The sequence below is a fragment of the Petromyzon marinus genome, chromosome 14 (assembly GCF_048934315.1).
Source record: "Petromyzon marinus isolate PM22_M1 ecotype Great Lakes invasive population chromosome 14, UKy_Petmar_22M1.pri1.0, whole genome shotgun sequence".
Taxonomy (NCBI): domain Eukaryota; kingdom Metazoa; phylum Chordata; class Hyperoartia; order Petromyzontiformes; family Petromyzontidae; genus Petromyzon; species Petromyzon marinus.
Window position 1 is genome coordinate 4988434 of NC_133680.1, and position 21180 is coordinate 5009613.

At 46.7% G+C, this 21180-nt stretch overlaps 1 protein-coding gene and 1 long non-coding RNA gene across 5 annotated transcripts in view; both read left to right on the top strand.

Annotated features, from left to right (window-relative positions):
* Positions 1-2111: 2111 nt before the first annotated feature.
* On the top strand, positions 2112-8024 carry LOC142924573 (uncharacterized). Its single transcript, XR_012941686.1, has 2 exons — positions 2112-2910; positions 3961-8024. It is a non-coding gene; the product is annotated as an uncharacterized LOC142924573 (long non-coding RNA).
* Positions 8025-13218: 5194 nt separating this feature from the next.
* The window catches only part of LOC116942400 (monocarboxylate transporter 5-like), a 28601-nt gene continuing 20639 nt past the window's right edge, over positions 13219-21180 (top strand). The window contains exons 1-4 of one of the 4 annotated variants that reach the window (XM_032954280.2): positions 13219-14437; positions 15791-15923; positions 17553-17696; positions 20068-20229. In XM_032954280.2, coding sequence (XP_032810171.1) covers positions 14345-14437; positions 15791-15923; positions 17553-17696; positions 20068-20229 — 532 coding nt within the window. In that variant the 5' untranslated portion in view covers positions 13219-14344. The remainder of the gene's footprint in view (positions 14438-15790; positions 15924-17552; positions 17697-20067; positions 20230-21180) is intronic. The other 3 variants (XM_032954281.2, XM_076067041.1, XM_032954279.2) reach the window with 3 other exon arrangements.

Sequence of the window (21180 nt, forward strand, 5' to 3'; positions counted from 1 at the left end):
TTGCAGCGAAAAGGACACCGCTTCTTTGAAAAAGTTACACGTGGGAGGGGTGTGTGTGTGGGGCGGGGGGGAGCGAGAAGAACGCGGCTTTAACCCCGGTATCTCGCCAACGCTCCACAGCATCTTTCTTTTTTTGAAGAGGCAATAATAGCGCATGGAAACGCTCATTAGCGCGACTGCGACGCTCGTTACGGAGAACAAACAAGGCTCGGCTGTCAGGCAGTAAAATGCCAGATGCTTGTCTATGCCGTCACGATCTGCAGGGGACCCCCTCCCATACCCCCCGGTCTCAACAACAGCGGCGGCGTTCCTGCTTTCATTTCCACTCAGCTCCTCCCTCCCCACCTCCGCTGTTTTTCTCTCTCTCTCTTTCGCTCTCTCGCTCTCGCGCCATCGCACTCATCTTAAAGGAAACTCCGTGGACTTGACCTCTTGACCCCCGAGCCTGTAGCAGAGCACACGGAGACGTGTGGCTGCCACTGTTTGTAAGCTCGTTATCTTGCTGCTCATCAGCCCTCTTGTCACCCAGGTTTTGGAGGGTCACCAACTCTTCGCACACACAATGGTTATTAGTTGGTGGATAAGTTAAAGTGAAAAAAATGAGGCTGGGGGGCGGGAAAAAAACCCTCTTCAGATTTTGTTCCAAAGCGAGCCACCCTTCTATTTTTTAAATGGGAAAGACAAAACCGGAGAGAAAACAAGTTGTGGGCGCCGTCTCGCTCTCAGGTAAGTGGCATCCCTCGCAGCCTCAGATGATCAACAGCCAACAGATGTTTTATTTAAGCGAGTCTCTTGCAAACACAGATGAGCAGTTTAATGTCACGAGGCATTTCGCGGAAGGCATCAAACTTAACTTGAAAAACATCTTATCACCTTATTGCGCGGACCTCCAGCTGTTAAAGAGCATGTTCAAGTCAATTCGACATAAATGCCTACTCTGTTCGCAGTAGGGGGTTCCTGGCAATCATAACTTTACCAAAGACGATGCTTACACAGGTTACACTCCTGCGCGATGTCTGATAGAGTTATATTTACTTTTCCAGAGGTGGTCACCTTCTAGATATGTTTTTTTCTCACATGAAGCAAAACTCACAATGCAGAACAGGCATTCCCATGCATTTCTAATAATATTGAAGTTTCCAGACAATTGGAAATGTTTAATCCCTAATTTTACCAATACGAATACGCGCAAATACAAAGATCCCTCGTGAACGTACTGTTGGGGCAAGTGCTATCAGCTGACACCTATGAAGGCGTAGTGCATAAGCGTGAGGAGGTGGTTGTAGTTGTGTAGCCAGCACCATGCCCGACCACCTTTGCATCCCCAGTTCTGCTGTTTACACCACCGTCTCACACGAACACACGTACCCAAAACACAGCCACACACACAAAGACAGACATCATCGTCTACGTTGCTGAGGAACTGGGTTCAATTCCTGACCATGCCGAATTAAGAATGCGCGTTGATGACTGTTTAACGCAGAGTGTGCGCATGTCAGCATTGGGCAAATAAATGTGTCACTCACACTGCATTCCCACGTGACGTGCCGGCCTTAATAGGACCTCGCTCGTAACAAAGGTTTTATTGGGGGGTTATATCGCGTAAGTTGAAAACAAATGTGTCGTTAACCCGCCACCACCCGACACAGCCAATTAGTAAGGTTTGTCACGTAAACGAAATATGGCCCATTCGTGACTACTTCAGCCCACCGGCGTGTTGGGGAAGAGGACATGTCTACAACATTTACAATTCGAGCACTGTGACGTTTCGCCGGTAATTACATCCGGCACCATCGGCCCATTTTGGCCCTCGCTAACAGCTGTTGTCCGAGCAAGTCTACAGAAGGGCTCACAGGAAGACATTCGTCTCTCGTGCGTACACCAATCACGCGCACTCGAGCATTCGCGTTAAACTTAATAATTACGACGCCACTCTCTTACCGATGGGAGACGTTACAACAAAGGCAATTTTAAATTGGGTTTTTTTGTGTGTGTGTGCGTGCGGTTGTGCGTGCGGTTGTGCGTGCCCGTGAAAATAAATGACTACACCCCCCCCCCCCCAGCAAACATCAAAGACCTTCTCAAAACTCCAGCCCCCACTTCCTCCAGCGGCTCTGATTGTTGTTTCCCCCCCCCCCCCAACAAAATGCTAATGCGCGTTAACAAGGCCACTTGGGTAAGCCGAGCGCCAAGGAAAAGGTTTCGCCGCCACCTCTTAGGAATACGTCACGCGGCAAATTCCGCGCCCGTTAAAAGTTCAGGTATTCGTCAACTTCACGAGCGAGCGCCAAAGCAATGAATTTGCGAGGGGACGCAGATTCCCGGCCACGGCCGCGTAAACACGCAGGGCCCACGAGGCGAACGGACGAGGGATTCAGCGCAGACGCAGACCTCACGCTCGCCCAGAGGGAATTATTCACCTACGCAGTTTTATCTTCTTCCTCTTCCTTCCTCTTTCTCTTCCTTCCTCTCCTTCTTCTTCTTCTTCATTCCTATTATTGTCATCATCGTTATTTCTTGACAGTATTATTGGCCAGGATTAGTTCCTCGCCAGGAATCGATCTTCTTTTTTACTCTTGCACATACAACGCTCTTTGTGCATATCGGAACGAGAATTCCTTGTCATCTCAAATCATGCCCTTTTGACGTACATTTCGTCGTCATCATCATTGCGGAGAGAGAGAACAACAACAGTAATCTCACTGCTGCCATGGACATTATTGTGTCAGCCACGAGGCTTCAACAACCCTACACTCATTGGCAGACACTTGTTTTCGATCACTATCTGGGTTTATCAAGCGACTGCATCACAAGACCGCGACACACCATCTCTGCTGTTCGTGCTGACGCTGCTTTGCTCCAAATAAAGACACAACACGCTCCGTGAAGGAAAACAAACGACCTTAAAAGGTAATATTGCAACAACAACAACAACCAATATCTACAACCCGATGATGCTGATTTCATGCTCTGGCGAAACGTCGTACAAAATAGTAAAATGTTTCTGTTCTTTATTTATTTATGTAACCGTTTTTTCCGAAAATCAAAAATCAATCGGCACATTGCCCACGTGACAAGCTTGAAATCGTTTGGTTCCATGTGGAGGGTATGCAGAGGATGATAAGTTCTAAATGGCATTGTACCCACACGATCTGACCCAAATGGAACCGATCGTCAGTCATAAGATATTGCTACGTGAGTGCCCTGCGCGTGGAAATGTAAAACGGGCGACGTTTCGGGCAAGAGCCCTTCTCCACGGCACACAGAGATGGCCCCAGCATTGAATGCGACACACCAAAGGCCGATTTGAAACCGGCAACCTGCCAACTCAAACATTCGATTCAAGGGCCACTCTTAATTAGCTTAATATGAAAGTGCGAATGCTCACTTGTGCACACGCGTTTACGATTGACCACAAAAAAAAGAAATGGAAGAGGGGGAAAAAACTGCGGTTGAAGACGGCCGCCTGCATGGACAGATTTTTTTTTGTTTAGCAAAATCAAAGGCGTCTCTCTTAAGACCGTTCCCACCATTGTCCTTGGTCAGCAAGCGCAGTGGTGGGAGGGAGTTCCTGCAGTGGCAGTTAAAGACGGCTGTGACATCCTTTTTGTTTTAAAGACGAGTCTTGTCTCGGCTCCCAAGCCAAAAAAAACCGCACTTTGTTCGCAGCTAAATACTGCTGGGAGTCCCTAATGAGCCGTAGATTGAATATAAATATTCCTGCCACCCCTTGCAGACAATTAAATGATTACAGAGCATTAATTACTTAACAGCTCGACATTGTGCAAGAGTGGAAGTATTAATATGCCGTACGTGTTATGTGCAGGACCGCGCGCTTGTGTGCGTGCGCGCGTGCGTACGCGGGCACTGTGTTTGATGCAAGCCGGCGCGCGTCTGCGCCGTCTGTGCGAGCGCGCTGTATTATAATACGATTGTTAATTCCCCCCCCCCCCCCAACAGACTAAACAGCCAACGCAGATGGGCTGCTGCGCAGCATCCTTCGGGCGCTTTGATGAGAAGCCAGATAAAATGTTTGTTACAGCTTCCGCACGGCTGCAGACGGCAGGGGACAGCTGGTTTTAATTACGCTTCGTGGGGGAGGAGGGAGTGGAGATAATATGCATCTATTTTATATTAAAAAGCGCATAAAGACATAGGACGGAATAATGAAATGAGAAGAAGATGATAACACAAAAAACAAGAGAGAGAGAGCGTGCGTAACGGGAACCAAAGCATGTTTAAAAAAAATAGAAGACGCACCAAAATAATTCAATAGCGGGCAAGAGAAAACAGAATGCAACTCAAAGGGGAGAGAAGACAAATACCAAAACAAATGCCAATCGGCAAAATAACCAAAGTGATCATGCGGAACAGCCGCATTATATATACGCCCGCAATACACAAATGGAGTTTGAGAAGCAGTTATGGAGGATAACAACGGCCTGGAGGAGAGATAGATTTATGACGGATGATGATGATGATGTACACTTCGGCTCTGATGACTCCTGCCTTCGATAACACAAAAACCATGGACAAATGCCACTCGCGCGTTCGCACGCACAACACATACAGAGGCACACAATGTAGAATTGCCCCCGTGGATGGATAACAACAATTAAGCTAGGCACTGACCATAACGTCGCTCACCTAATTGTCTGCCCAATCGGGCAGCTTGGGCAAGGACTAGCCGACCGAGCTCTCTCCCTCTCTCTCTTTGCTCTCTGGGTGCCAGGGCGCCGCGTTCACATTGCTCAGGTATCGTTGGCACGGCGAGAGGACACCCGCATTTATTTATCCTTGCACCCCCCCCCTCCTCCTCACTCGAGTGGCGGGCGATGCGGCTGCGTCTCTCGAAGATGATGGACAGCCCCACCCCAACCCCCCCCCCGGCACGCCAGAATTACCTGGAGGTTAAAGACACAACAAGGACGCAACAAAAGAAGAATAGAAAAAAAACCTCCACCGGGCAGGATTCCATCAGTCCTGCATCGGAAAGCAAAAATTTCTGTCTGCAGATAACGCGCACTGTATTAATGCGTGCAGCCTCTCACGCTTGACAGTTTTCTACGCAATCCCTCTTTAACATCCTTAATTTTAAGGCAATTTGAAAGATAATGCCTAAATATATCACCCCACCAGACTGGCATGACAAAATAAGTAAATCCGTCCCCCCCCCCCCTCCTTCTACACATTTCTCGTTATTAAAAAAAATAGAACTAGAATAAGGCCATGGCAGTATTCCAAGCGTGTGCAGTACTTTACAAATGATCATATATGCCGAGAGAGAGAGACACACTTATTTGGTGGAGAGCTAGCATGGGCTGATTTATAAGCAAAACTATTCCCAGTTGCTGGGTTAGTAGTGGTTGTGTGTGTGTGTGTTTTTTTCCATTAAGCATAGCCAGCTATGGATATTAAAAAGGATAAAGCCATAAAGAAATTGGCAGAACTCACGGTTGCTTGTTAGGGTTATCTTATTAAAAGTTAACAAGCAAAAACCGACGTTCAAAGCAATGAAATTTGGGTCAATATGTCTGTAATATCGATGTCAAAGGCAAATGCTTACATTGACATTTTAAATGCAGTAACTACTCTGTGAGTAAAACATGAACGCATTAATGGTCAATATTAAACAATCAATACTGCTTAATGGCCCACGTTATAAACGATATTTGGACTTTAAAAAATCTAGTTTAGGCGCATTTTAAAAAAGAACACACGCATGCAGAGCTGGCAATTCTTTTTGGGTACAATGCCACACAGGCTGTGAGCATATTTTACAATTTCTATTATAGCCATTCACAGTCACATTCATATATTAAAGTGTACGAATAAAGCAAAGCAATAAGGAGGAAATTACTCATCTGCTTAAGTGGAGCACTTGGGCCATCTCCGACAGTTGCTGTGAGTCTCTCACACAAACGCAAAAAAATAAAAAAATTGAGCAACTGCGAAGGGCCGGGCCTTGAAGAAGATCCAATCACATATTAAAGTTTAGTATAATGAGCGATTAAAAATATATATTAGTATTCATCAGGCAAGTAGATTTTTACGTGTTCTCTGGATGCTATGTAAAAGCACGCATCAATTTCGTACGAGTGTGCAAAATGGTTATCCTGTCAAAGGACCGTTCCAGTCTCTCTATGCCACCGCTGTATTGTGGCAAATTAATATTTTAGCATCGCAGACACTACACGAGAAGTTATTAAAACAACGCGTGCAGCCTTTTTGGGTGACATCGCGCCGCAGTTTGATTAATCTTTCTTGTCAAGAAAACAACTGGCCCTTTGTAATTGCACAGATCCCACCGTTGGTAACAGTGCGGTTCTATAGGGCAAATCACGCAAGGCTAAACACACCAGACAACATTTGGAAGTTATCTCTTCTGTGCGTAATGTGGACTGCATTACATCATACGACGCCATGCGAGTGGTAAACGCCGACGAATAAACGAGACCGCAGCGAGAGAGAGAAATAAACAATGCATTTGTGTTTACAGTTGCAGAAAATAACACGCGGATGGAGGCTCGGGAGGATCGTGGTCTAACACGCGTGTTGTAAAGTGGTGTAAATGGTAGGAAAAACGGCCTTGTGCAAATATGTGCCCAGCACAATTGTTTCCAGATATGAACTAAATCTCCGCTTCAACTATCATTAGTACGCAGGCATATTAAAATAATCAACCCATCGGTGTAATTATGTTCCCGTAATTAAAAAGTGAAGCTGAAAAAAAACAATGTAGAGGAATTATTGAACTATTTTTTTTTGCCAAAATGCAGCTCCGACAATTCTCCGCACTCCGCACGCGGAATGTTTGTGTCGAACACAGATGCAGGTGTCAACTCGCGGACACTGCCAAGCGCTCCCACTCCGGTTGGCGCAGAGTTCTAATCACAAATCTCTCCCAAACGGAATTAGTTTGCCAAAATGCAATCTGTCATTAGTTCCCAGGCACGGTGGCCTTATCTGATATCTTTTCAGGATTAAAAATATGTAAAACATAAAAAAAATTCTAATTTAATTCCTTGCAATCTTTTTGTCTTCCAAATTTCAAAAATTCGGCATGTATTAAAAACACAAAATCTCATTATCGCTTTCAGAGAGAATCCAGGCGAGCACAGTGTAGACATTTTCCACTTCATTAAGGGCGCTAAAAAGGAAATTCAATTCACAGCGGATTTAAAGTGATTGGATTCAGCGATCTGGATGATGCATCAATATTAGAGCTCATTTCCCACATCCCGGATTTTTAAATTAAATCAACACGCTCCTTCTCATTACTGCTGGCGTGAATACCAACCAAAACCTAGGGGGCTGATATTTCACTTTTATATAGGGTATCTGTGACGCTTTTGGCCTGAAACAGAGGAATATTTTAAATAAATGAGTTGCAAGCTCTTTGGGACAATGCCGTTGAAAATTTTGGCCAAATGTATTTCGCCAGCGGTAAGTGGCACTGTTCCAGCGCTGCTGCTCTTGCATACCGAGCTTCCAACGAATTGCTTTCATCCTAATTCAACAGCCACGCCTTGCCATGTCTACGACGACGACGATGACGCCTTTACGCAATCAGCACCTCGTGCCCTTATTTTGTTGGATGATCACCAAACAAAACCGCGAGCTTTGTTAACGTCTTTCTTCTTCTGTGCGGAGAGGACAAGATGAGACAACCGGCTCGCGGTTTTCCCTGCTGCATGCGCAAGCACAACGAATGTTACCAAATCGGCGGCCGAGTGCCCGACAAAGGTATCCCGGCCTGATAAGCGACAGCAATTCTGCTGCACTGCACCAAACAGATAAACCATCTCGCCACGGTGGCGAGATGTTACCTCCCTCGCCTGGTATGCAGGAGGTCGTGGGTTTTCACGTTCTCCCCGTGGTCGTGTGGATTTTTCTCCGGGTCCTCCGGGTTTCCCCTTCACATTTATTATAATCAATGCGCGTTTAGAGTATTTGGCTGCAATAAATGTCCACGTGATAAGCCACTTCGTTGAGCTATCATTTGTGGCGAGGTAGCTTCTGAACGAGAGCTATGTAGGTCAGTTTTTCCCTACCTGGTGAAATAAAAATAGTTAATAGTTTTCATCCATGTTCGTTCCACCCACTTGATTACACATACAATGCACACATTTGCTGAACAACTCTAAATATAATAACAATGACAGACCATACTGCACATAGAGATTACTTTGCTGCATTTGGATAGGGGGCGGCTCCTCATTTCATACATAGTTAATAAAAATATGCCATGCTGGCCAGACAGCAGCCACGGCTATCTGAACTGGTCCTGTGTGCCCCCCTTCATCAACCCCGCACTGACCAACATGGTGAAGCATTTTCAATCAGCCCTCGAAGGCCGACAAGGCACGGAAAACCCTTTCTTCTGACAGTGGTATGACAAAGCGCCTGAAAATTGTGACTTTTTTTGGTTGCAATTGTGAACAAAAGCCATATCAGACACGAGTACATCTAATCGGCATAATCATTGGTTCACTATAGCTCAAAGACTCAGTCCCTACAAGGCGAAGTTAGAAGATGTTTCGTGTGTGCGTGAGCTCGGCATTTGAAGGCCTGAAGACCGGAATCGGTGATTTCGCCAACAATGTGTTCAGGAAGGCAGTTCCATATATTTGTACAGCAGAGTGAAGGGAGCTTCTGTCCAGGAAGCAATGCTACTGGGAACTGGGAGGGGAGGGGGCAAGGGCCTGGCTTGGCAGGTTTGTGCATAATCGAGAGGAATCGAAGATGCGGAATTCCTTCATGCCCATGACCAAATCGCGCTAAATGCACCACATCTGTGAGATCTCGAGAGCTATAGAGGGGTTGAGCTGGGTTAGCAACTTGGCTGGGTAACCACCAGCGCCGTAAAATGGCCAGGAGGTGGCAGTGATGTGGGTTATCCTCCTGCATGTGTGGTGGGGTTTCTCTGCTGCGTCCCGACATATGCAAAAACACTCAGTTCAGGGAATTGGCCAAAAACAACCAAAATGTAGCGGGACCTTCCTAAAAACAAATTATTGAGACTCAGTGAGATTTTCCCGAGGTAAATAATAGGATTTTATTATTTACTTCAGGAAATAATAAATTGACGCGTTCTAACCCCCCAAAAAGTGTATTATTAATGATATTGGTGTCGAAAACCTACGTGTTAAACTGAAGATTGAATTATTATTGCTTCGAACGTCAGCTACGACATCGGCCACATCCATGGAAATGCCCCATCGAAAACAACGAAGACCCTATCTGTACGCGCTGTACTGGTGTTAACAAAAAATATATATATACAAATAAATAAATGCACACTCATGATTGAGGTTTAAAGCTTAGAAGAGCCCCGTGAGTGAGCGACCCCTTCACCTGCCTGATTTCTAGGACCAACACTGAACTGCCTAAGCCCATGACTGCGGATTTCCAATAATTTTAAACCCCATTGCAGCGACAGTGGAGTAATGCAAAGAAAACATGAAAAAAATACATTTGTTGATATTAATCCAGTGATACATTCCTTCACGGTGCACGATGATGACACTACCCAGGTATTTTCTGCAAAGAATTGAATCAGTCGATAATGTACAGCACTTTTGTCATTTTTTGCTTCCGGATTGGAGAGCTCCTCACGCTGATCAATGCCGGTTGGCGGTATTGAGGACCGGTTCGGATATCACCACCGATGTTATCATGGCCAGGGATCGAACTCCGGTCACTGCATTCACAGTGCAGTGTCCGCAGCTTTGACTCCCTGAGCACGAGGATCCCCACTCGAACCCTGGGCACTGCTTTCCAAACAACGACAATTGAACTTTTAGCAAGGACACTTAAACAGTTTTATTTCTTTCTCACAAAATGGAATTGAAATGTTCATTTTAATATTCAGATATTCTACTAAAACCGCGGCCGGTGGGTGGCTCACAGATAACACCTTCGTTTTTTTTCTCTCTCTTAAACTACATCTGATAATTTTAAATAATCGACCTGCACACACCATTTACATATCCTGGTCCATCAATGTACCTCCCTTGACAGAGGCTTCTCCTTTTTAAATGCAATATCTCATTTCAATCCATCCCGTGCCACGGGGCTAACCACCAAATATGAGCCTTCAAAGACAGCTCTGTGGAGCATTTACAATTTCCTAAACGTTTTAATTGCTATGGTTACATCTTAGCACGAACTAACGTGCTAAGGTTTTATCTTTACCATTTTTTCTATTTAAAATTGTATTTAACAGTTAACCATCGTTTTAATTCTGATAAATAACACCAAAGCAAATAGGGGCTTAAGTCATATCATCACTGCAATAAATTACACATAATTTATCATTACCAGTATATTGTAAAAATTCATATTATTTCACCTACTAAAGCGTGTCCATTTATAAGAATGAAACATCACACAGATTGCTCCACTAAATAATAATTTTACAGCTGTCACATGGGATAAATTCAGAAATCATGCATCCTGGGCTTGCCGGCACTTTATTCTTTGCGTGCACGTCACAGTCGCGTGAGCACTGCAGCACGGGCACCGGGGATAGCTACACAGCTCCGTAGCAATCCCTCTGGGAGTCTCTCGCTTCGTTGGGAAATTAAAAAATTTGGTGGAAGGTCGTGGTGGGTGCAGAGATGTGCCACGGCGATCAGAGAAGTCACCGTCGTCTTTAATTCACCGAACCGAATGTTTGGTGGTAAAGATTAAAAAAAACGGATTTATATTCGTCGCTGTGCGCGTTTTAAATGCCTACGTTTGTCGAGCTTTTCGGAGAAGTGGTGCCCACCGTCCAGACGTCTTGATGAATGTTGACGTCATGAGTTAGAGGGCATTCGGCACATTGAGCAGATGTGAGCTAAACAAAGGAGTTCAACTGCTGAGAACGCACGGTCAAGCAGAGAGCAGCATTTGTTTGGACTTTTTCAAACTCTCTACTCGATTATGCAGTGGAACAGAGAGCCCTTCGGGCCCTGGTATGTGCCAGAGCAGTGGGCTATTGCTTCGTTTTAAATTTTTACCCAGGACGCCCATTTCCAACGAATTTATATCTGTGTCATGTGAACAGCAGTCGTGAATTTTATGACTGTCGTTGTGGAGGAAATGAAAGCTGTTCTCAGGGCCGAAGTCGCCCTGCTTTGTAAAACTTAAGCGCTGGCATTTGCTTGAATGTCCAGTAAAAAAAAAAGTCCAACTGACAAATGAGACTTTTGAATAATAATCCTACGAAATAAATCTCACTGCTGGATTTTCCCACCGCACAAGCTTGACTCGAAATGAATAGAGCTGCCAAAAAAATAGCCCCCGCTTCCATCTGACCAACAAACATTAGCACCCATTCTCTTTCTCTTTGTTGGTACAGCACAATGGGTGATCAATTCCCACCTACAGCATCAAAGTAAATGTATTTACATGGTAAATAACAGCCACAATTGCTCAAAACCATGAAACGAGAGGGTTTTCTGTATAGTTTTAACACTGACTTCCAAAGGATTTAACAACCTATACAAAAGTATTCTGAATTGTGTTTCACTATATATCTATGCACTGTGCATATATAAATATGTGGAACGCTGCCATGCGGTAATGGTTAACACACTGAACTTGCAATGCAAAAGCTAAATGTTCAACTCCATGTCCTAGGGCTGCAGTTGGGAAAGTTTCCCCAATCCACCACTGCCTCTGCCCACCCAGCACTATGAATGGTTTCACCACGGTTACTCGATCGGCTTCGTCACGTGTGATGGGGTCACGTGTGGGTAATCCCAGCATGGAAGTGGAGACCAAATACCCATCGAGGTACGTCCAGTGGAGGCCCTTGCACCAGCAGTGGCGGGAGCAAGCAATTGCAGGGCTGCGCATTTACCTTATATACATACAAATTGTGAACAAGCTTGGCTTCCCATTTTGCAAGCTCAAACATTGTAAATGTGAAACTTTAGATTAGGTAAAGTCACGTAGGTGAAAATAAAATAACAAAAAATCACGACGTTTTGGCCACAACACAAGCGGCCTTCATCAGGTGAAGGGACAGCGCTGTCTGGAGGACAGCTGTCTGGAGGACAGCGCTGTCCTCCAGACAGTCTCGTCCCTTCACCTGATGAAGGCCGCTTGTGTTGTGGCCGAAACGTCGTGATTTTTTGTTATTTTATTATCACCTACGTGACTTTACCCAATAGAACCAAAGAGTATGGATCCTAGCAGTCACGAAAGCTTTAAATCTAAAAACTTTAGATTAGACACAGCGGTTAAGAGACGGTGTATCTATGAACCCTGTGGTATGAGCTTGATTCCCGGTCACAGATAACATATGGACCTCTCCCCCCCCCATCCCACCAACTTCACCAACCTTCATTGACCAGCGTGGTGAAGTATGGCCAAACAACCCCCATGACTGACATGGCCCCTGGGGGAGGGGAGGGAGAGGCGCTTCATCCAGCAGTGGATTAACCAAGAGTTGTAAAGTATTCGTATTATATATTTTTTTTATACGAAACGTTAAGTAATAAAGAGAATTACATTTAGATAAAAACATGTTAACAAGTTGGTAGTCATCGAGGAAGCATAGAAATATATTGTTAACAATGACGAGAAGACATTGTGTCACTTGTCTTCCTGAACGGGAGTTGTGCTCTTTATATCTTTATAAATCCGTCCTTGAAAGTGATTAATAAATTAATTCGAAGTTCTTAATAAGGCACACTCCCTCCCGCTGTCGGTAGCCTATTTATTTATTTAATCGCAACCCGCCTTCAACATCTGTTCCAGGTTCACGTATTCCGTTGTGTTTTTTTCTCCCATTTGTATCCTTCTAATGGATATCTCTAATTGCTTAGCAAGCTTGTCGCATGTAACGTTTGCTTCCGTTGCATTTATCTTGAGCCCAACGTTGCAGTCTCCTTAATTACATTTCCCCTAATTCAAGTCGTTATATTGATGGTGTCATCAGAAGCCCTCAGATGGTGAATATTTGTACGGCCAGGGGCGGAGCCAGGATTTCAGGCCGGGGTGACATTCAACAAATGTTAATTTCAAGAATGATTTAGAGAGTCAGGCTGTTGAACTAGACGCCATCGGTTGGCGGACACGCTCTGACAATGCAGTTGCACGGAGTCCGCCAGACCGAGTGTTGTACACTTATACGCAGAATGTCACCCCTGTCACCCCCCCCCCCCCCCGGCTCCACCCCTGTTTGTACCCAATTTATTTGTATGCCTTTGTCTCCCCGTTGCAAATTTCAGAAAACATCTTCTCTCGTCGCTGCGAAAAACTTTGGTGACGCTGGCACTCGCGCGAGTACCAACGTTGGCGTGAGCGAAGCAATGGGGTGAACATTCCATGCTGCCGAAAGAATTTCGAATCGACGACAAAAGGAATGCAGAGGGCAGCAGAAACGAGGATACCCAAACAGGACTTCAAACTCCAATGAGATCTTTGTGCATGGCAGTGCGACATTGCCTCCACGTGGCGGATTGGTTGAATTTCACATAAATTGAGAAGTGTTTAAACCCCCGAGTTTTGCAGAGCGCCCCTTTTGCCGCAGCTATGAGCGTTATGGTGTTGCTCTCCGTAGCCTTTGGCACACTTAAAACAAGTGGCTCTTTGTACGACGCAAAGCCCTTCTTAGGCACTCGCCGCTCGCCACAGCGATCGGGTGTCGCGAGTTCATTTTGTACGTCGGTGAAAATACTCGCCGCGCGCAACAGAATGGCATGTTTCAAGGAATTAACAAACAAAAAAGTACACGCGATTATGTTAATGCGCCGTCTCCGTGAAATTGTCGGCTGAAACTAAAACGCGGCGTCAAGTTTCCAATCGCGTCGCTATTTACAGCCAGCGCCAAACCGCTGCCAGTATCTTGGTGCAGTCCGGCATAGTTTGGGTCGGTTTGGAAGCGAGGGCCGGTGCCAGAATGGGGCACATGCGCTGCGTTGCGCAAGACGCGAAGGCAGATGTCTGCATCCGCTTGTGCGTGCCGGGTTAAATTTCCGAAACCAAAAAAAAAATAACCGGCGGATTGAAGGGGACGTGCGTGGCAGTTTGACACTCGCTGCCGGAGAGAGAGAAAAGCACGACAAAGACGAGGACACAGAGTCCGCCACTTCGACATTACGAACGGACCCGGCGCCAAATTGTTTCTCGTTCTCCTTCATGGTGGAACTACTCGCAGAGCCCAATCGCGTTCTCCTCCTGCACGTCGACGGCGGCGGACTTGTGGGACACGTTCCTCGCAGCGGCGGACGGCGCAGGGACATGCACATTGCCCCGGCGGTCGGAGCCCGAGCAGCAACCCAGCGCCTGGCTGTTATTAGGCTAACGAGCAGTTAGGGGGGCGCGGGGGGGGGGGGGGGTGTTCGCCATGTCAAGGAAGAACAGAGCACCGAAGCTCAGGTGTTACGTCGACGCGCCAGACGGAGGGTGGGGATGGATCATCGTGCTCCACTTCTTCATGGTAAACGATGCCCCCCCCACCACCCCCAAGTTGTTTCCTTGCAGCTGCCGCTTTTTAATTGATTTGTGTGTGTTACCCTGCACGGGTTTACAGCAATTAATTATAGTTATAAAAAAAAACGTTTATATATAATGGCGGGTTTTTTTCTTGCGCCCTGACCCCCCCCCCAAAAAAAAATATTTTGCGGGGCTTTTTGTTGAAAGTGCGCGGCGAGTGGAAGAAAAATTCGCGTCGGTGAATCTCGCCGGACTTTGGCGACAACCGCTCCCTTGGCGGCAATCGGCGGCTGCTGCTGTTGCTGCTGCTTCGGCGGCTGCTGTTGTTGCTGTTGCTGCGGCTGTTTCTGCTGCTTCGGCTGCTGCTGCTGCTGTTGCTGCTGCTGCCGGTGGCTGGTTAAGTGAAATTCTCCCGTTATAATGAGCCAGAAGACTTCGCCTCCACGCTCAAACCGCGGCGGCGTCGTTGTTATTGTTGTTACTTGAGGCTGCTGCAAGGTGTTGGTGAAATGTTTCGTCGTCGAACGCGTCTTAGATGCGGGGGGGAGGGGGGGAATAGCAGACAAAATCCGAGTTCATTATTTCATTGTTTTACCGCGTGAGAGCCGGCGATGGTGTTCATTAACCGTTTTAAAAGAAAAAAAAATCGGCTATTTTTAATTATGCAGGAGCAGTTATTATACGTGTGTATTTTAATCTATTCATATTACTTGCAAGTCATTTGTTTTAACAAAAATGTGGAATTTGGTCTGCGCACTGGATTTTAACAATTATTTAGGATCCCATTCATTTCACAGGAATAAAATGCCCTATTCGGTTTGTTTTACAGTGGTGTACAATATATTAAGATGCGATCAACAACAAGGGTTGGTGCAGTGGTGCAATGGTTAGGTTCACTGCACTGTGAATCGGGCAACTTCAGTTGGATTTCAGGCCACAGCTAACATCATTGGTGAGCGATACCCGATCTTGGGCACCCGTGTGGTGACCTATTGCTCGAACAACGTCCAATTCTGACGTGGCATGTGCAGGAGGGCCCTCATCCAGCAGTGGGTTGACAATGGGCCGTAAATTATTATCATCAGGATAAGTATTATAATCTAAGTATTTTATAACGGGCTGACGTTTCAGGAAATGGCTCCTCTTCAGGGCCGACATGTTGAATGACTTACAGCTAAAGATTTAACAAAAGCAGGGCACATTGGCAGTACCACTCACTCGGTTTGGTGGGGCCACTTCTGGGTAAAACCCACAGAACTCTAGAAGCCGTGACTGACAAAGTTTGGGGGAGGCTGGATAGACGGCGAAATAATGTCAAAATACCTCAGTCAATGAGAGCAATATCTGCCTGTGACAGGTGAACGTCTTGGTGATGGGGATGCTGAAATCCTTCGGCTTCTTCTTCGTGGCATTCCAAGAGGAGTTTTCGGAGAACGCCGAGCGAATCAGTTGGATTGGATCCATCATGTCCAGCCTACGCCTCATGGCCGGTGAGCGCGGCTGAGCGACGCACAAAAGAGGACCTCTTAGCCGGGCGCCTTCACAGACGCCGCGCGCGGTGGCTTTCACCCATCACAGTCTCTCCCTCCATTAAGACTTGCGCTTGCACCGCTGAGTTGAAGGTTCGCCTCTTCTTTGGAGTCGCTGCTCAATCAAGCAGGCTCATCCAGCCAGGAGCGAAGCTGTAAAATGCACTTTCATTGCACTATAGCTACGCGAAAATGTGGCTCGGCTGCATTTTTTTTCTGTTCACTCCCTCCACATTTAAATATAAAAAAAGACCTTTAATGCGTAAATCGTTCACTGTGAATGGTAATATAATAATGCCGTTTTATATTGAAAATCGTATTTTACATTAAATTTAAAGACGCAATTTTTGTTGTACAGCAGCTCGCACTGATTTGCATCGTTAATATATTTATGCACGGGGGCTTTTGTGGCTTGCGACGACGATCGAGGCAATTCGCCACGCCGAGGCGAATTGCCGGGCCCGTGACAGACAGCGCTTTAATCGCTCACGTTCCGCTACCTGACGGGCGTCGGCTCCAAAGCGTAAATCACACGAGGCTCGTCAGGATTGCTTACAAATGATTCCACTTACCGGGCAGCTCAGCAAAAAAGTAAAAAAAAAAGGAAATTTGTGCATTTCTACGTAATTTAAATCGACCCATTAACTGTTACTTTCTACGGATAAGAGGAGCGATCCCAAAAGTGGTCGCAAAACTGCCCCAGTGCCAAGCGGCAGATAACATTGGTATTTTTTTAGGGGGTAATAGGGTCCACCAATCACGTGCTCTTCATCACCCCGGAGAAGATACATTTCACTGAATACCACAAGAGACCAATTGCTCCCGGAATGCATCTTGCTTTAAATGTGCATGCCCTCGGCAGAGCATCAAAAACGAATACAAAGACTCCCCGCGTAACCTATAATCGACTGTTGGGTCAAGTGCTGTTAGCGAGCACCTATGAATGCCGGCACGGCGCACGAAGAGGTGGATGGCCAGCAACCACGTCCGGCCGCTGGTGTCTCCCCAGTGCCGATTTCTATACACTACACGAGGTGCAGTACTCATTGAAGGCTGAGTCGACCTAGGGGAGGCCCAGCACCGGTTCACTTATTCGTCGCTAAATATTGAACGAGGGTTACAGGGTCTGTCGAGTCCATCGCGCCGTTAACGGTACAATCACTCGCACACACACATTCATTTTTACTTTAAAGCCACGTGCCAAGTGACAAAGATCCCCCGTATAGCCTTGGCAGACTGTTGGGGCAAGTGCTATTAGCATGTGCCGTGTCGGCCTTCATAGGTGCTCGCACACGAGGGGGTGGGTAGCCAACACCACGCCCGGCCGCCTTTGTCTCCCCAGTGGCGATGTTTACACCGCACCGGGTACTCATTTGATGCTGAGTCTACATAGGGGAGGCCCAGGACCGGTTGAGATAATGGTCACTGGGTGTTGGCCCTGAACGGGAATCGAACCCGGGTCGCCGGGTTCGTAGCGCAGCACGCTAACCGCGACACCACCGCTCCCCGCGTAACAAGTAACAACACACACGCACGCGCACGCGATAACCATCGTCCCTTCTGCCTTCCTTTGGCTGGCTGCCCTTCCAGGACCCCTGGCATCCGTGTCATGTGGGCGACTGGGGGAGAGGGGCACGGCCGTGCTCGGGGGGGTCATCGTGGCCGCGGGCTTCTTCGTGTCTGTGCTCGCGCAGAGTGTGCCCTTCCTGTACATTACTCTGGGCGTGCTGGTAGGTAAGTGACCATAACCAATGCCCTCGAACCCTTTCGCCCCTGCCGGCAGCGGTTTGCCAAAAAAACGAGCGCAGAGTGGGATGGCTTGGCGGTCGGTCTCTGGCTGTGCGGCGGCATCTGTTGTTGGACAGGAAGATGGTACCAAGCGGTCGAGGGCAGTGGTTCTTAACCTGGGGTGCACACACCCCCTGGGGGTGCGAGATGCCCTTTTTGGGGGTAGCGAGACACGGCCAGATTGTTTTATAAAGGGAAATCATCGACGACACAAATTAAAGCGCGTGTACTTAAGTACAACTACTTTGTTTCATAAAACCTTTGTATTTATTAACATTACGTATTTTTAAAATGTATCGATTGAGAACCATAAGGGTGCAAGGCTGCAGTGCAATTTCGATTTGAATCTTTCGTGACTGCAAGGATTCATCTTCTTTGGTTCTTTCGGTAAAGTCACCACGTAGAATGAGAATAAAATAATAAATTGATAAAATAAAACAATAAAATTCTCACGACGTTTTGGCCACAACACAAGTAGCCCTCTTCAGGTGAAGTAACAAAACTGTTGGGACGACAGAGCTCCAATGTCGTCCCGACAGTTTTGTTACTTCACCTGAAGAGGGCTACTTGTGTTGTGGCCGAAACGTCGTGAGAATTTTATTGTCTTATTTTATTTTATTATTTTATTCTCATTCTACGTGACTTTACCGAAAGAACCAAAGAAGCTGCAGTGAAAGTTAAGAACCGCTGCTCTAGAGTAACCGCAGTCGCATATGATCATGTCGTGGTAAATAGGTCATTGTGGCCAATGCCGTTGATGCCACGACACCTTGACATCGTTCCCTTCCATTTGCCAAAGAGGCGTAATCGTTGCAAAGTTGACACCCGTCCTTCGATGCCTGCTCCCACGGTCTCACCGTCACCACAATGTGGCTTTGGGTCTTCCCATTGGTCACATACCTCTTGGTTGCCATTCCAATGCCTGTCTCGGTAACCTTGCCACCACCACCCTGTCCACGTGTCCCACCGATTGTATCCCCCATCGGTCTTGATCACAACCACAGCACTTAGTTGCTCCGAACCTCCACATTACCTAAACCTGTCCTTCCATGAAAGTCCCCGAGCATTCTCTGCACACACCTGCACTCAAAAGGCCACAAGCTTCTGGTTCAGTTGCTTTGTACTAAGAAACAGGTATTATTAGCACACACATATTTCATTGGGAGGAGCGGGGAGGGTTATGTGTCTTTAAAAATAGCAATGCAGTTGATTGTGCAACCGCTGAAATTAAGACAGCGTACACTACAAGTTGGCAGCCAGTTCAATACAGTACGCCGAAGCCAAATTGAAGGCAAGAGGGGCGGCATGGGGTAGAGACGTGGGCAGTTGATAATCAATCATTAGGAAACACACAAAGATATGCGGGCAGCAGTGATTCCAGCCAGCCTACAATTTAATAAAAACACTCCCAAGATAAAGCCTCCCGGTTGGTCTTCTGCCATCATCCGCTCTCAATTTCAGACAAAAATAACTGGAACATTTTTTTCACGGGACATCGCGTGCCTCCCACGCCACAAAATGTGCCTTCGAAATAGTTCCTGGGAAGCCATGGAGGGTATCGCTGCCCTCATGCATGCCCTCTCCGCTCCGCGCATGACCCAGCGTTCTCATGTCAAAGAGCCACCGCTGTCTTGGACATCCTGGGGCAGTTTAAAAGTAAGCTTTCGCGACCAATATTATTAATAGTAAAAGTTTTTGGGTGACATCACCTAAGTATAAATGTGTCGTAACCCTCCACCACCCGACACAGCCAATTAGTAAGGTATTTGTCACGTAAACAAGACTCATATTAGTTTCTACTTCAGCCCAACGGTGTGTTGAGTACGACGTTTCGCTGGTAATTACATCCAGCATCATCGGGAAAAATAATAGTCCCTGAGTTCTCTGACAATGATGCTAGTAATCATTTTAAACGTTATTATAATAATTTTAAACGTTATATATTTTTAAGAAAAAATACCCTTAAACGTTAAAAGTGGACTGTCTCTCAGAAGTGAAAGTGGGGCTGTTCTGCGACCCCCTCAAAGAGCTTACGAGTTAATTAAAAAAAGCGTGCGATTTCCAACGCTAGCCCCGGGTCTACTTAAACTCATCATCTCGCGAGGTTGCTAAACTAAAAATAAAAACATTCTGTGGGTAGTCAACAGTGGTTATCCAATGGGTTGGTCGACCGCAGTGGCATCCAGTGGGTGTTGCATATCGGTGGATGCACAGTAACCCGTGGGCGAAGTGACTCTTCGCCCACCACCCCCCCCCCCCTGGCCCCCGCCATGGTCACGTGGAATTTCCCCCAAACGGGGCTCCTGTCGCCACCCAGGTCTGGGCTTTGCCCTCATCTACCAGTCGGCGAGCATCATGACCGCACGCTACTTCAAGTCGCGCCTCTCCACAGCCTACGCCATCTCGCGCTCCGGCATGGGCCTCACCTTCGCCCTTGCACCCTTCACGCAGATGTTGCTGGACAAGTACGGTTGGCGAGGTAGGAATTTTCTTATTTTTGAAACAAACTCCAGCCGCCCCCCCCCCACCCCCCGAACAAAATCGATTCTGTCAATGTCGTTATTGGACGGCGACTGAGTGGCCCCGCAATGTTCTTCGCAAACGCCTCGGTGGTCTTTCGGTAGCCGCTGTGCCCCGGTCTCACGAAGCCTTTCGGAATCGGAATAATAAATATTTATCCCGGTAGCGGCGGGGAAGAACGTTACAACAACAAACAATACAAAAACGTGATATTAGTGCAAAGTACAAGAAAGTTAAACAAATCACCCAAACACATGCAAATACAACGAAACCATCCCCATCCTACCAGGCAAAAGCCCACTGAGGTATTAACTTATTTTTCAGAAGCAGCCTGACCACAAATGATAGCTCAACAAAGTGGCCCGTCATTTGGACATTTATAGCAGCAAAACAATCTAAATAATCTCCATGCGTGCTTCTAAATGTGGAGGGAAAAACCGGAGGACCTGGAGAAAAATCCACACGACCACGGGGAGAATACGCAAACTCCAAATGTACAGGCGTCAAGGTCGGAATAGAACCCCCGACCTCCTGGATAACAGGCGAGGAAGATAACGTCTCCTAGCCACCGTGGGTGAACTCAGCCCTGCCATAGGAAGGGAGAATTTGAACCAGTCGCTCAGGGCTGTAAACACGAGATGAGCACTGTCCCAGTGAATCTAACCGAGCCATTAACTGCTTCGATAAAAACAGAATTTCGTTCATTATTAATTCGAATGTACTATTGATGTTACCTTGTTTGCAAGGTTGCGGAGGGAGAAAATTCTAACTCAGGGTTTAAATTGTGCGACTGCAACCGATGCAAGTACGAGCACAGTGCCAGCATCACCATAACGGAGATGAATACATTTTGTGCAGATGATGTGATATAAGAGTCATGAGTAGGAGTAGTTTTAATTAATCATGCAGA